Genomic DNA, 12,288 nt, shown 5'->3' on the forward strand with positions numbered 1-12,288 from the left:
CTGGAACATTTAGGGAGTTTTAGTGGACTCAACAGATGAAGTTATTCTTCAGAATGGTTCAGAATCATCTCTTACGATGAAGTTTAAAGTGAAGCCCCATGACCATCCAACCTTAGTTGAGCTAAAAGTAGTCCTCAAAATGACTATAGAGGCTTTCTCACAAGGGGGGAATGATGTACTTACTTACCAAAACCAGTTGTGTGCTAGATGTTGATAGATTGAAGAAACAAATTTTAGTATCTATTCACCAGGGTATTTATGCTTTCACAGAGGACAATGATGGAAGGCATAATTTGAATTATGTAAATTGTTTTTCTTAATGTGTTAATATGGAATAGAGGGAGTATTTTACTTGCAGATTACCCTCCTTCAGAACTCTATCATACTCGGCAACCACTTCAAAACGGAATTCTGAAGTGAAACTAATTTGAATTCCGGAATCAGTAGTAACATTCTTAATGAGTTCAACAATTAAAATGTAAATTTGATTATACTGTCCAATATCTCCAAGAAATCAATGAATAGTAAAGTAAATATTTGAAGGCTGCATGCTTTTACCAATAAGAGAAAAGGAAATAAACTCAACCAAGAGCCTGATCCCCCTAATCCCCACACTCAGGAGTTGGAAAATGAAGGAGAACAATGGACGTGTATGACTTCCACTAATCCAAGAAATACACATTGACAAAAGTACATATATTTGCCCTTTATTGGCTCCTTATTTGAAATTGGGTGAAAAAAACACCGGCCGTTGAGATATCCAATTATTTGGGAGATCACCCAAAATAAGTGACGCAATAAGAAACCTAATCTTCCAAAAACATAAACATTAGGGCAAACTGTACACCTATTTACGGGCAGAAAACCAGCAGAAAGAAGGGATCAGAGTAGGAATTGAACATCTAACAGTCTTGGCACTCTTACAACCTTTTCCTGATAAGCTTTGCTGATTGGAATTCTTAGGACTGGTTTTTAACTACTCTAACATTGCTATAAAACCGTTTTAGGTCCTTGATGGCTCTTTCCTCAATCTGTATTGAACGTATAGATGAAGGTGTCTCAATTTCTGGTCTGAACCAGCGACTCGGACAACTAGATTCTGATGGTGAGCCTTGACCAGTCATCACAGAGAAGCCAGTAGTTGTTGTCTTTGGACTATGAGAGAGCGCCAATGGCTGCTTCCCCTACAGAAAAAGTTAAGGCAGATATTATCTTGTGTAAGGAACAAAAGGCATGGATGGATTTGGGATTCTGAATTCAAGCGCAGTTATAAATCGACCAACACAATAAAACAGATAATTAGCTAGAAAACAGCTGCCAGTAAATATTCCTTGGAAATCCTCAAATAGTTCACTTGAGCATTGGGTTCAAACACAAGCAATTTCCAGTTGCCTATTATCACATATCAAGTAGTTACTCTAGACTAAAGGACATATGAAGTAGTTACTCTAGACTAAAGGGCCTTCTTTACCAGTAAAACAAACAGCAGAATCGACCAGGCATGCAAGACAACTACAACTGGAATACAGTGTAAATAAACAGATAGTACTATGAAACATGGATGCTCAGAAGTCCAAAAATTTATTTCTGTAAACGCATGCACATTCTACCTCTGGGGGGGGGGGGGGGGGGTGTTAGAGGATAACCAACCTGCTGCAGTTGGATATCCCTGAGAGAAGGACGTAAACGAGGAGGCGTCCCGGAGGCTGCCCAAGGAGGGGTGTTCTTTTCCACATCAGAGACAAATGCTGTTTGTGACATGGGTATTGGGTTGGACTGTATAAAAGAACTCAACCGTAATTTACCACCACTACTTTCACCAGAGGGATCTTCTACTGGGTCTCTGAGTTTCAACAGCTTTGTATCGATTACTTTCCTCTGCTCATCCTGTATATCTCGAAGAGATGCAGAGCCTTTCGCAACCTTAGCACCACCCCAAGCAGGGCCTTCACTTTTTTGCACAACTGGTGGCGGAACTACAACTTTAGAAACATCATCAAGAGCACCATTTAGAAACATGGAGAGTCCACCTTTCCTATTTTTCTTTTTTGAGGCTACAACTGATGAACTGTTACTATTACAGGTAACTCCAAGGTGTCTCTGCGTGACAGAGGAAGAATCTTTTGCATCTTGATTGGAAGCAGCTCCTCCCAAACCTTTGTGGTCATCCTACAATAGGAAGAGAACTATTAAGAAGCAAAACCGTTTCCCCAGCCAAAATCAAGAAGAAAAATAGAATGCAAAAGCTCAATGTCCCAATAAAAGAAGCTTCCATGCATAAAGAGCAAGGGGGTTTTGCTTAAATGACTTATTTGAGACCACAAAAAGACTCAAAAGAATACCTCCTCAAACTAGTGGTCGTACACTTTTAAGTCAAATAACCCGATTTCTAATTTACTAGACTTCGGAAAGTAGTTATATAGAAGCTCCTCAATATAAAAAATAAAACTGAAAAGGGTCCAAAATAACAGAGGAAAGTCTTGACTGCTGTTTGTTACTGCACTTTGTTACTGTTTTTCTTTTAAACACACTTCACATTAATGTACTGAATACACATTCCATCAGCAAAATCATCCTTTACCTTTTACAAAATGCCCTTAAATTATGTGAAATGAACAAAACTGCGCTCAGTTGATAGTTTGGTCCAAAAATGCCCCTTGTTGTCAATATTACGGGACAAAAAATGCCCTTGTCGTCAATAATTTGGTCCAAGAATACCCTATTGTTCCTTAATGGGTCAAAGATGTCCTTTTCCAAATAAATATATCATTTATTTTCTTTTTAAACATAATTTTTCCTGACAATGATTTTTTTAATTAAAAAAATATTTATCCTAGTTCAATTTGGAAAAGATTAAGAGATAAAAATATTTTCTATTTTTTTTACTCCCTCCATTTCAAAAAGAGTTTTTACTTGACACGACGTTTTAGAAAATAAAGAAGTCTTTTGAATCATGTGATCCTAAATTAAAGCTATGTCAACTGTACTAAATTGCCCTTCAATCTTGTGGCTTTAAACATGTCACGTGGTAAGCTGATATTGAAGTCTTACCCAAACAAAAAGATTCTTTTTGAAACAGACTAAAAAGGAAATGAGGTCATTCCTTTTTAAAAAGAGGGAATAGAAAGTTTTTATCGTTATCTAAATGAAAATTAATGATGGGACTACTATGATCTTATAGATACAATCTATATAATCATATAAAAGTGTACATAGAGTTGGTCTATTTTAATTGTTAAAATATTATTAAGAAAAAAGATTATTTCATCCTTATTTATTAGATAAAAGTGATACAAAAAGGAAAGAAACAAGAATCATGTTCTTTGAAAGTAATATTTTTATTGGAATGCCCACATAGTAACCCCGTCATTAATTTTCATTTCGATAACAATAAAAAATTTCTCATAAGATAGAAATATTTTTATTTCTAAATCTTTTCTAAATTGAAGTAGGATAAGCAATTTTTAATTAAAAAATCATCATTAGGAAAAGAATGTTTCAAAAAGTAAAGTTATTGGAGGAGGAGCATTTTTGACCCAATAAGTAACAATAAGGGCATTATTAGACCAAACTATTCATGACAAGGTATTTATGGATCAAACTACCAACTGAGGGCCTTTTTGATTCATTTCACATAGTTTAAGCATTTTTTACCCTATTTCGAATATAAAATATACAAATACAAAGCAAACAAGGCAGTGTTGTAACCAATAATCTGACACTTTCAAGTATCAACCTGATCATCTTAAGATATCAAAAGATATTTCACACTTTCCACTCTTCAGCACATCATTACCCTTCCACATATTAAAATGAAAAACCTTAAAACATGGATGATACTTTTTAATTGGTTCAACTGGACATGGAACATAGTTTACTGTCCTCCACACCAAGGGATTGAACAAATACAAAAAGGATAAAACCTCACCTCGTACTGGACTTCAGGAATTTGAACACTCGAGGCACCCTTTCTGGGGCTGGATTCAGCACTTTCACATTGACTGGATGCTACCTCAATTGGTGCTGCCTTTTGTTTGCTCTTTCTGCTTTGCTTCTTAGGTACAACATCCACTTTATTGCTCCCTTTTCCATCAGCAAGAACAGAGGATGATACTGTCGATTGGACCCTTTCTACAGGGGCACCAAGCTCAGCAAGTGACATCTCCAGTGCTGACTTCGTCTGAAGCTTAGCAATTTGCTGGTTATCAAGAGTCTGCCCCTTGAATCGCTTATCTTCAAGCATCTCAATCTGCTGCAACTTCTTCCTCAAAGCTCGTACTTGTTTCAGAACCCCTTCTTTAATTTCATCAGACTGTAGGAAGTTATCTAATCTCTGGTCTCTCACTTGTCTCAAAATTGGCCTGCTTGTACAGTTGCCACGTGTTCTAAGTGCCTCAATTTTTTCATTATCTTCTTCACTGTCTATAATGGCAGGGAAGGGGGCAGTAGGAGTTGGAAGCCGGCGATAACTCCAGGGTTCAGATGACTTCATATCCCACACTTTCTCAAGCATGACTAATACGTCAAGTGAAGTATTTGCAATTGCATGCCCCGACACTGTAAATATATAATCAAGATTGCGGATTGCAATATCCTGCAAGAAAAATCCACATAGCTTCCGTAAGTGCTGCCCATAAAAAAAGTCTTGAATGATAAGTAATTTAGGAAGCACCTGTAACCTACTAACGAGCCCGGCAGCAAATAACAAATCTCGGCACACTAATGCAAGTAAGATTGTACAATAAAAAGAAGAAAAGGTTAAAAAGTTAATGAAAGACTGTCCAGAATCTAAAGACCAAAAAGTTGTCACGAATAGACAATTGATACAGAAATTGGGCTCAATTACCACTTCATTTGTATTTATATCATGTACAGCCAAGTACAATCCACCATCAAATTTGAAGTCAAAAGCATAACAATTAAAAGTGAGCTGGGCATCTAACAAAAAACAATATGCAGTAAGAAAGACAAGAATTGATTAGACAACAGGTTTTTGAAGCCAGTCCATATTTTACTTCAAAATAAGCCTTTCCAACGAAGTGACTGAAAGATTGAAAGAAAGCTAGGATAATAAGCAGATCTACTATAACCTTTTTTGGGGGCTCCCCCTCCAGTTCCCTACCCACAAACTCTTTTTTGAGTCGGATGACATTGACAAATCTGTCTCCCAGTGAAAAATCGTGAATTGGTCATGACTCTTAAAACATGTAGAGTTTCAAGCAGTTTTGTTCAGAAAAGACAGACACCCAATACTCTACCACATAGGCTTTAGTAGCAGACAAAGAGAAGCAAGAAAAGAACTTTTAGAAGTACGAGCCAGACTGATAGTCTCATTTTGTTTAGTTTTTTAATAGAAACAAACAATGGTTAATTATATTGGAGAACAAGCACCTAACCCTGAATCTTTAAGCAAATAAAACTACAGAAAATACTCGCGATAGTTTAAAAAATGCTACTACTATAATTGCTATTTACTCTTATCATTAACATTCTAACTTGATAATTCATGAACCTTATTACTACATCATAACCACTCTTTTACAAAAGATCACAGAAAAAGCGCACAGAGGGAGTCAACAAGAAAATACCTCACAGTGTTTCCTTAGATCTTCTGCCCCTAGTGAATCGGAAATTTCTAGCAGTTGAATAGAATTCCGTGGCTCCAACAAATGCTCGGCAGCCACCTTCTCACAAAGGCTCTTTAAGGTTGGTGCAGTCTTGTTTTTGGCAGTGTCTTTTTCTGAGATATAAGAAACTTCCTCTGACTCAACCTCATCAAACATAAATCCCTCATTGAGTTCATCTGTATCACTTTTCATCTTCTGCTTGAGTATAGAAGGATTATTGGACATATTAGGTGGATAACCAGGATGATATAGAGAAGTGATAATCAACAAATGGGTCTCCCCAACGGAAATTGAAGTTGCCTTTTTAACCCCATGTAACCGAGTTAAAGTAGGAGGTTTCTCCTTTCTTTTCCTCCCATCCCACATGTACACATCACCTGTCACAGTAACCGCAGCTATCCAATATTTCCCAGCAGAGATGCATGCTACATTTGTACCACATAGTGAATATAACTACAAATAATTAAGACATGTTAGACATTATTAATGCAGTGATATAAAAAGTATACACAACATAGACAGCAGCTAAACCTGTTGACAACGCAGATCAGGATCAGATGACACCCAGTAAAATAATGTGCCGTCCTCTGTAAGAGCCACACTATGTGTATTCCCGGCAGCTATTGCAACCACATGAAGACGTTCCTTACGATGAAACTTCATTGGGATGTTGCCCATCTTTTTTAGGAACCGCCCAGTCACAACTCTTTTTGGAGTAACAAGCCGATGACCCCAAGTTAAAACCTCTCCATCAGATCCAAGAACAATTGTATGATACTTAGCTGCAGCAACTCCAACAAAGGCCTTTCCCTTCAGATACTCAACTACCCTTGGAGCATAGTTAGAGGCAGAGTTAGATGTTCCATAGCCTAGCTGACCCTCCTTATTGCATCCCCAAGTGAAAACCTCACCCAAGTCAGAAACTACAACAGTGTGCTTGTTTGCTGCAGCAAGAGCAACTACTTTTGACCTCAGTGAACTCACTCTACGAGGTGTAGGTTGAGAGTCTACAGAAGTATAACCAAGTTGACCCTCTGTGTATCATATAAATGAATCAATATGCAGTAGGCATAAAGCCAAAAACACATTAACTGCAAGGACACTTGACCAGTTCATATGCACTAAATTACAACAAACAAGGAAGCATGACAATTTTAATACACCTAATAATATCAAGGAAATAAGCATTTGAAACAATATTAGCTGCTTGAGATAACTGAAAGTGTTGGTAAATATGGCAATGTGAATATCAGGAAAGCATTTACCTCTGTTGGAACCCCAAGTGAAAACTTCTCCAGCCTCTGTTGCAATAACAGTGTGATGTTTAGCTGCAACAACAGCTTTCACTCGACGTGCCCCTAAACCGCAGATCACCCTCCGTGGAGTTATTACAGCAGCTTGGCCGCTGGAAAAGGAAATAATACATTAACAAACACTTGAAGCTTGAAACTATCAAGGAAACAAACAATGAACCTATACTGCTTTCATGAAAAGTCTAAGTAGCAGAGTTGAAGAACAGAAAACAATAGAACACAAAATAATCACATTAAAACATTTAGGATTTTAAAAAAAAATACTTACTCCATCTCAATTTTTTTTTAATCAGGAGTCACTCCATTTCATTCAAGTGTCTTAGTTTACCGAAGAATGGAGTTCAAGAAAATGAAGGAAACTTGAGAATCTTGTGGTCTTTAACTAAAACTAAAGATGTGTGTAATGTACCAAAAGGCCAATTGAATCTCGTGGTACAAAATATGAATGTAGATATTAGATTTAATGAGTTACTAGATATAAAAATTAAAAGGAGACATTATTTTTCTGAACTGACGAAAAAGGAAAGTAAGATACTTACATTGAAACAGAGGCAGTACTAATCTGCCAAATGTCTTGCAAAATACAGATGTACACTACATCCCTCTATAAAAACAGAAAAAATATATTGCTGGATTGTTCTGGACAATCAAAAACATTCCTCTTATTCAGGTTACCTATGTATATCAAAGTCAGGGTGCCCAAGACGGCCTCCTCTTCCAAAACCCCAAGTATAGAGTTCTCCACGGGCAGTAACGGCGGCACTATGAAATTTTGCTGCAGAAACCAACTTGATGACTGATCCATGGAGAGAATCAACTTTGCAGGGTAACTTTTGAATATGTGCGTTTCCAGTCCCTAGTTGATAATTTACACCACTGCCCCAACTGAAAACCTCTGTAGCAGCTAAAAGGAAAAAAAAACATGCAAAAGACAAAGAAAGTCAACTTATCCACTCCTAAAAGAACCATCAAGAGTTACAGAAATTGAAGAGTCTTCACATCCACCTGAATTATTCTTTTCAATGCCCTGTAAATCAGGTCCTGATAACAAATCAATGGGAGTCCTAGATTTCGTATCTTCCAGAGTGCTAGAAACACCAGACTGGAGAAGGATGCTAGCAACAGCAAGATGACCAAAATGCAGGGCGCGATGAAGGCTACTCCATCCTGATTCCCCATCCTGATAAGCTAAACATAGGCTTATAAGACAAATGTATATCAAGCTTTCTAAATCGACGAGATTAAATTGAAAACTGACATCTTCAGCAATAAATAATCATTACTTTCAAGGTCAGAGGTCCATAACACTTGTAGTATACCGTTAAAATTACAGCACGACTGGAACCCATCAAACCTTATCTAGATTGTGACATATTTTTCTCTTCTAACTTGTCAGGATAAAAACTTGATACAACATTGAGGACCATGCCATTTGGTTGTGTGCTCAATAATTCCCTACAATCTTTCAAGTTACATTGATTTTCACACATGCCATAGAAAATACAGTTTATTTTTTTCATTTTTCACCCCTACTAGTAGCTTATCTGAACAAATCCCCATGACGGACATCAAGACAAAACACATGGTTGGTAGGATACACCAAATAGCACTCCACAGTTAGCAACTCAATTACATTGGCGTTCTAGCGAACACTTACAAAAGACAAAAACACCACAGCCAGTGTATTTATGAAAGAACCATCAAAGGTAAAACAGAGTTGACAAATTAGTAATATGAGAATAAGCGCACTAAAAAAAATAATCAAATAACTAAGCCTTGAATATATTGATGTTTTAGAGTGTTGTCCACTACATCTAAGAAACAGACCAATGTTAACCAAAAAGTGAGAAACAAAGGGGAAAAAATGTAAGTTATTACTCATCCTATTAACGTGACGGCTATAACTAATAGAGCAACAAGTCAGCATGCAAGTACAAATGACATCATAAAATTGAGATGACAGAAGGATCAGAAGACTAACACACCCTAGCATTAGGATCTGCACCAGCAGCAAGGAGCCTCTTAACAATTGGGATATGATTTCTCCAGGTTGCAATATGAAGAGGTGTAAGGCCAAAGTCATTCCTATAATTGATATTTCCTCCACTCTTCTTGAGGATTGCCAAAGAAGAATCAACATCAGCTACAGACCCGTCTTGTACTGCAGCACACAGATCTTTGGAGAAGCCACTGAATGAAACTTTCCTAGCAGGAATGTGTTGATTCTGGCATGACAAAGGAGCTACTTCCTCCATTAGGTAATGATTGATATAAGTTGGTCTCTATCTTTTGGATCTCTTATAAAGTTAGCAGCTGTCGCTACCACTCACGACAGCAAAAAAAAAAAGTTTTTGCCAAAATAATAGGCTAGTGAATATAACGTTCAAAGTTCTTCCTAGTTAGTATTTCAGAGTCTTCAGAAAATGAAATCAAGACATCTTGAACTTGTCGTACAACACGCTAAATCAATGTAGTCATTAGAAAGATATCTCCATCCACGCCTCCCACATGAATCAATATACACCATAAAATAGTCCTTGGTATAGCCTGTCAAAGAAAATACTGAAATAAGAATTGCCATACTCATTGACAGAGAATACAAGGCACATAGATTGACCATTAGCCAACAAATAATATTTACAATGAACATGTGTGTGAGAGTGTATATGAGATAGAGAAAAAGAGAGCAATCAGCAACACAAGTAATAGTTTTGCATCAGCCGGCAAAACCAGACGACAAAGAGAACTCATTAGATTCAAACTAAATAGTCCTAATCTGAATAAGGTATTCCCTCAAGATAGCATACATGCTTATTCTTAAGGTCTATCTCGTTAGTCCAAATAATCAAATCTACATTGTAAATAAAATAATACTTCTTTATAATAAAATACAACTCTATAATGTTCTGATTGATGGTCAGGTAGGAGACATGAGCGTTTAAACGTGTACAAAAATGTAATACAATTAGACAAAACAGACATTTGAACATTAGATAAATATACTTTGAGAAGATACTTCCGCCAACCCCCAATCCCCAAAGTGCCGAGTCGAACCCACAGTAACTGTAGGGTAAAATTAACCCAGCCTGAGGAATTCTCCGCCATTTCAGAATGTCTCACTTTTGCAATACAAACAAAAAGTCAATCTCTAAGCAGCAAATCAGAACATACAAATTGCTACATACAAGAATTTGGATCAGAACCCATCATCATCCTCCAAACCCAAAAAAAAAAAACATGACCAGTAAAGCAAGGGATAGACTAAACATTCAAAATGTCACTGCCCACTATGCCAAAATCAAATCTTTCTCAAATTCACCAACTGGACAGTCCAAGAATAACAAAGATTGGTGGAAAAAGAAAACCCAGATCAAAATTAATGATGATGTGCAATAAAAGTGTCACCTTTGACTGGTTGGATGAAAAGAAGAAAGGTTCCGAATTAGCAAAAACTCTCCTCTCTCTTCTCACTTCAAATATGGATAACTATATTAAAGTTGTGGAGGTGATCAACAGTGTGAAAGATTTTACATTTTCTTTTTATGTTTTAGAAAGAAGATAGAGGAAGAAGAAGCGGAGAATATACCCTAATAGAACCCAAATAAATGAAGAGAAAAAAAAGACAAAAGGAAGATTTCTTTTGAAGAGAAATCTGATGCATTGGAGGGTGATATGGTAAATGGGATTGTAAACGCACACAATAGTGCTGAAAAAGTTCTTTATTCATATGTAAAATTCGTACAACAGTTATATTTACGGAACTATGCGTGAAATTTACAAGGAGAAGTAGTGTCCTTAGACATCTCAACTTAACCGTTTACCTAGTTTAGATATACTAGAAATCTATATCGAAGAAGTCAATCCTTTACACTCCCTTTAAAGTTGAACGGGGAAGCATACACTGTCAACTTATCCCGAAAATGCTGAAATCGTATTTTTGGAAGAATTTTGGTAAGAACATCTGCAACCTGGTCATGAGAGCCAAGATAACAAACAACCAAAAATTTATCCTTCACCTTCTCAGGGACAAAATGAAAGTCTGTCTCCATATGTTTGGTGCGAGAATGCAAAATAGGATTAGATGTCAAATAGGTTGCACTTAGGTTGTCACACCAAAGTATAGGTGATGTAGTGTCAAAGCACCTAATCTGATGAAGTAAGAACTCCAGCTAAGTTAGCTCAGACGCAGTATTAGCCAGTGCACGATACTCTGCCTCTGTACTAGAACGTGCAACAGCTCGTTGCTTTTTGGAAGCCGAAGATATTAAATGAGAACCAAGGAAGATAGCGAAATCAGTAGTGGATTTACGATAATCTAGCGAACCACCCCAATTTACATCACTGTAACTATGTAGAAGTTTGGTATTTTGGCGAGCAAAGAATAAACCATGGGAGGATATGGACTGGATATATCGCAAAATGCGTTTTACAGCAGCCCAGTGGAACTCTCTCGGACTATGCATCAATTGTGAAACCTTATTCACCGCAAATGCTAATATCAGGACGAGTGAATGTTAAATATTGTAGGGCTCCTACAGTGCTGCTATACAAGGTTTCATCATGAAAAAGAGTTCCATCAGAACTTGAGAGTTTAGAGGAAGATGCAGCAGCTGTTAAAATATGGTTACAGCCATCCATTTGTGATTTCCATCAAAAATCAGTAGCATAACGATGTTGAGAAAGATGCAAACCAATAGGTGTCCATGATGCTTCAATCCCCAAAAAATAAGAGAGGCGACCAAGGTCTCACACAACAAACTGTAACTTTAGGCGAGTAATAACATATCCAATAAGAGACGAACTAGAGCCTAAAACAAGAAGGTCATCAACATACACCAAACAAAATATTTTATCACCATTGGAGGAGAAATAAAATGATGAACAATCTGTTTTTGAGCGCGTAAAGCCATAAGAGAGAAGGCGTCTGTTAAACATTTATTCCACATTCGCAGAGATTGTTTGAGCCCATAAAGAGAATGCTTGAGCAAGCAAACATGCTCTGGACGATTTAGATCAACAAATCCAAAAGGTTATAACATGTAGACCACTTCATCAAGGGTGTTGTGGAGAAAAGCATTAGAAATATCCAACGTAATATGCCAGCTATTTGGGACTGCTGAGGAAAGAAGAAGGTGAATGGTGGCAGGTTTCACGACTGAACTAAAAGTATCAACATAGTCCACAACCAGTCTTTGATGATACCCTTTAACAACAAGTCGAGCCTTGTAACGATCAATGGGTCCATCAGGCTTAAACTTTGTTTTAAAACCCATTTACTCCTAATAATATTTTGAGACGAAGACGGTGGTACTAACTGCCAAGTTCCATTTTCTAAGAGAGCATTGTGT

The 12,288-nt window shown here is 37.1% G+C and overlaps 2 protein-coding genes across 2 annotated transcripts; both read right to left on the bottom strand.

Moving 5' to 3' along the window:
• Positions 1-630: 630 nt before the first annotated feature.
• LOC101261550 (uncharacterized) lies at positions 631-10,661 on the bottom strand. The gene is made up of 10 exons (XM_004229011.5): positions 10,346-10,661; positions 8,926-9,487; positions 7,946-8,120; positions 7,616-7,844; positions 6,893-7,032; positions 6,159-6,661; positions 5,589-6,080; positions 3,929-4,594; positions 1,651-2,169; positions 631-1,184 (listed from the first exon to the last, which is right to left on the bottom strand). The coding sequence occupies exons 2-10, from the start codon at positions 9,193-9,195 to the stop codon at positions 960-962; spliced, it is 3,219 nt and encodes a 1,072-aa protein (XP_004229059.1). The 5' UTR covers positions 9,196-9,487; positions 10,346-10,661; the 3' UTR covers positions 631-959.
• Positions 10,662-11,109: 448 nt separating this feature from the next.
• Positions 11,110-11,578, bottom strand: LOC138342252 (secreted RxLR effector protein 161-like). The gene is made up of 2 exons (XM_069294571.1): positions 11,490-11,578; positions 11,110-11,395 (listed from the first exon to the last, which is right to left on the bottom strand). Exons 1-2 carry the CDS (start codon positions 11,576-11,578, stop codon positions 11,110-11,112), a joined length of 375 nt encoding a protein of 124 aa, XP_069150672.1.
• Between the last annotated feature and the right edge of the window lie 710 nt (positions 11,579-12,288).

The sequence above is a fragment of the Solanum lycopersicum genome, chromosome 1 (assembly GCF_036512215.1).
Source record: "Solanum lycopersicum chromosome 1, SLM_r2.1".
Lineage (NCBI taxonomy): Eukaryota > Viridiplantae > Streptophyta > Magnoliopsida > Solanales > Solanaceae > Solanum > Solanum lycopersicum.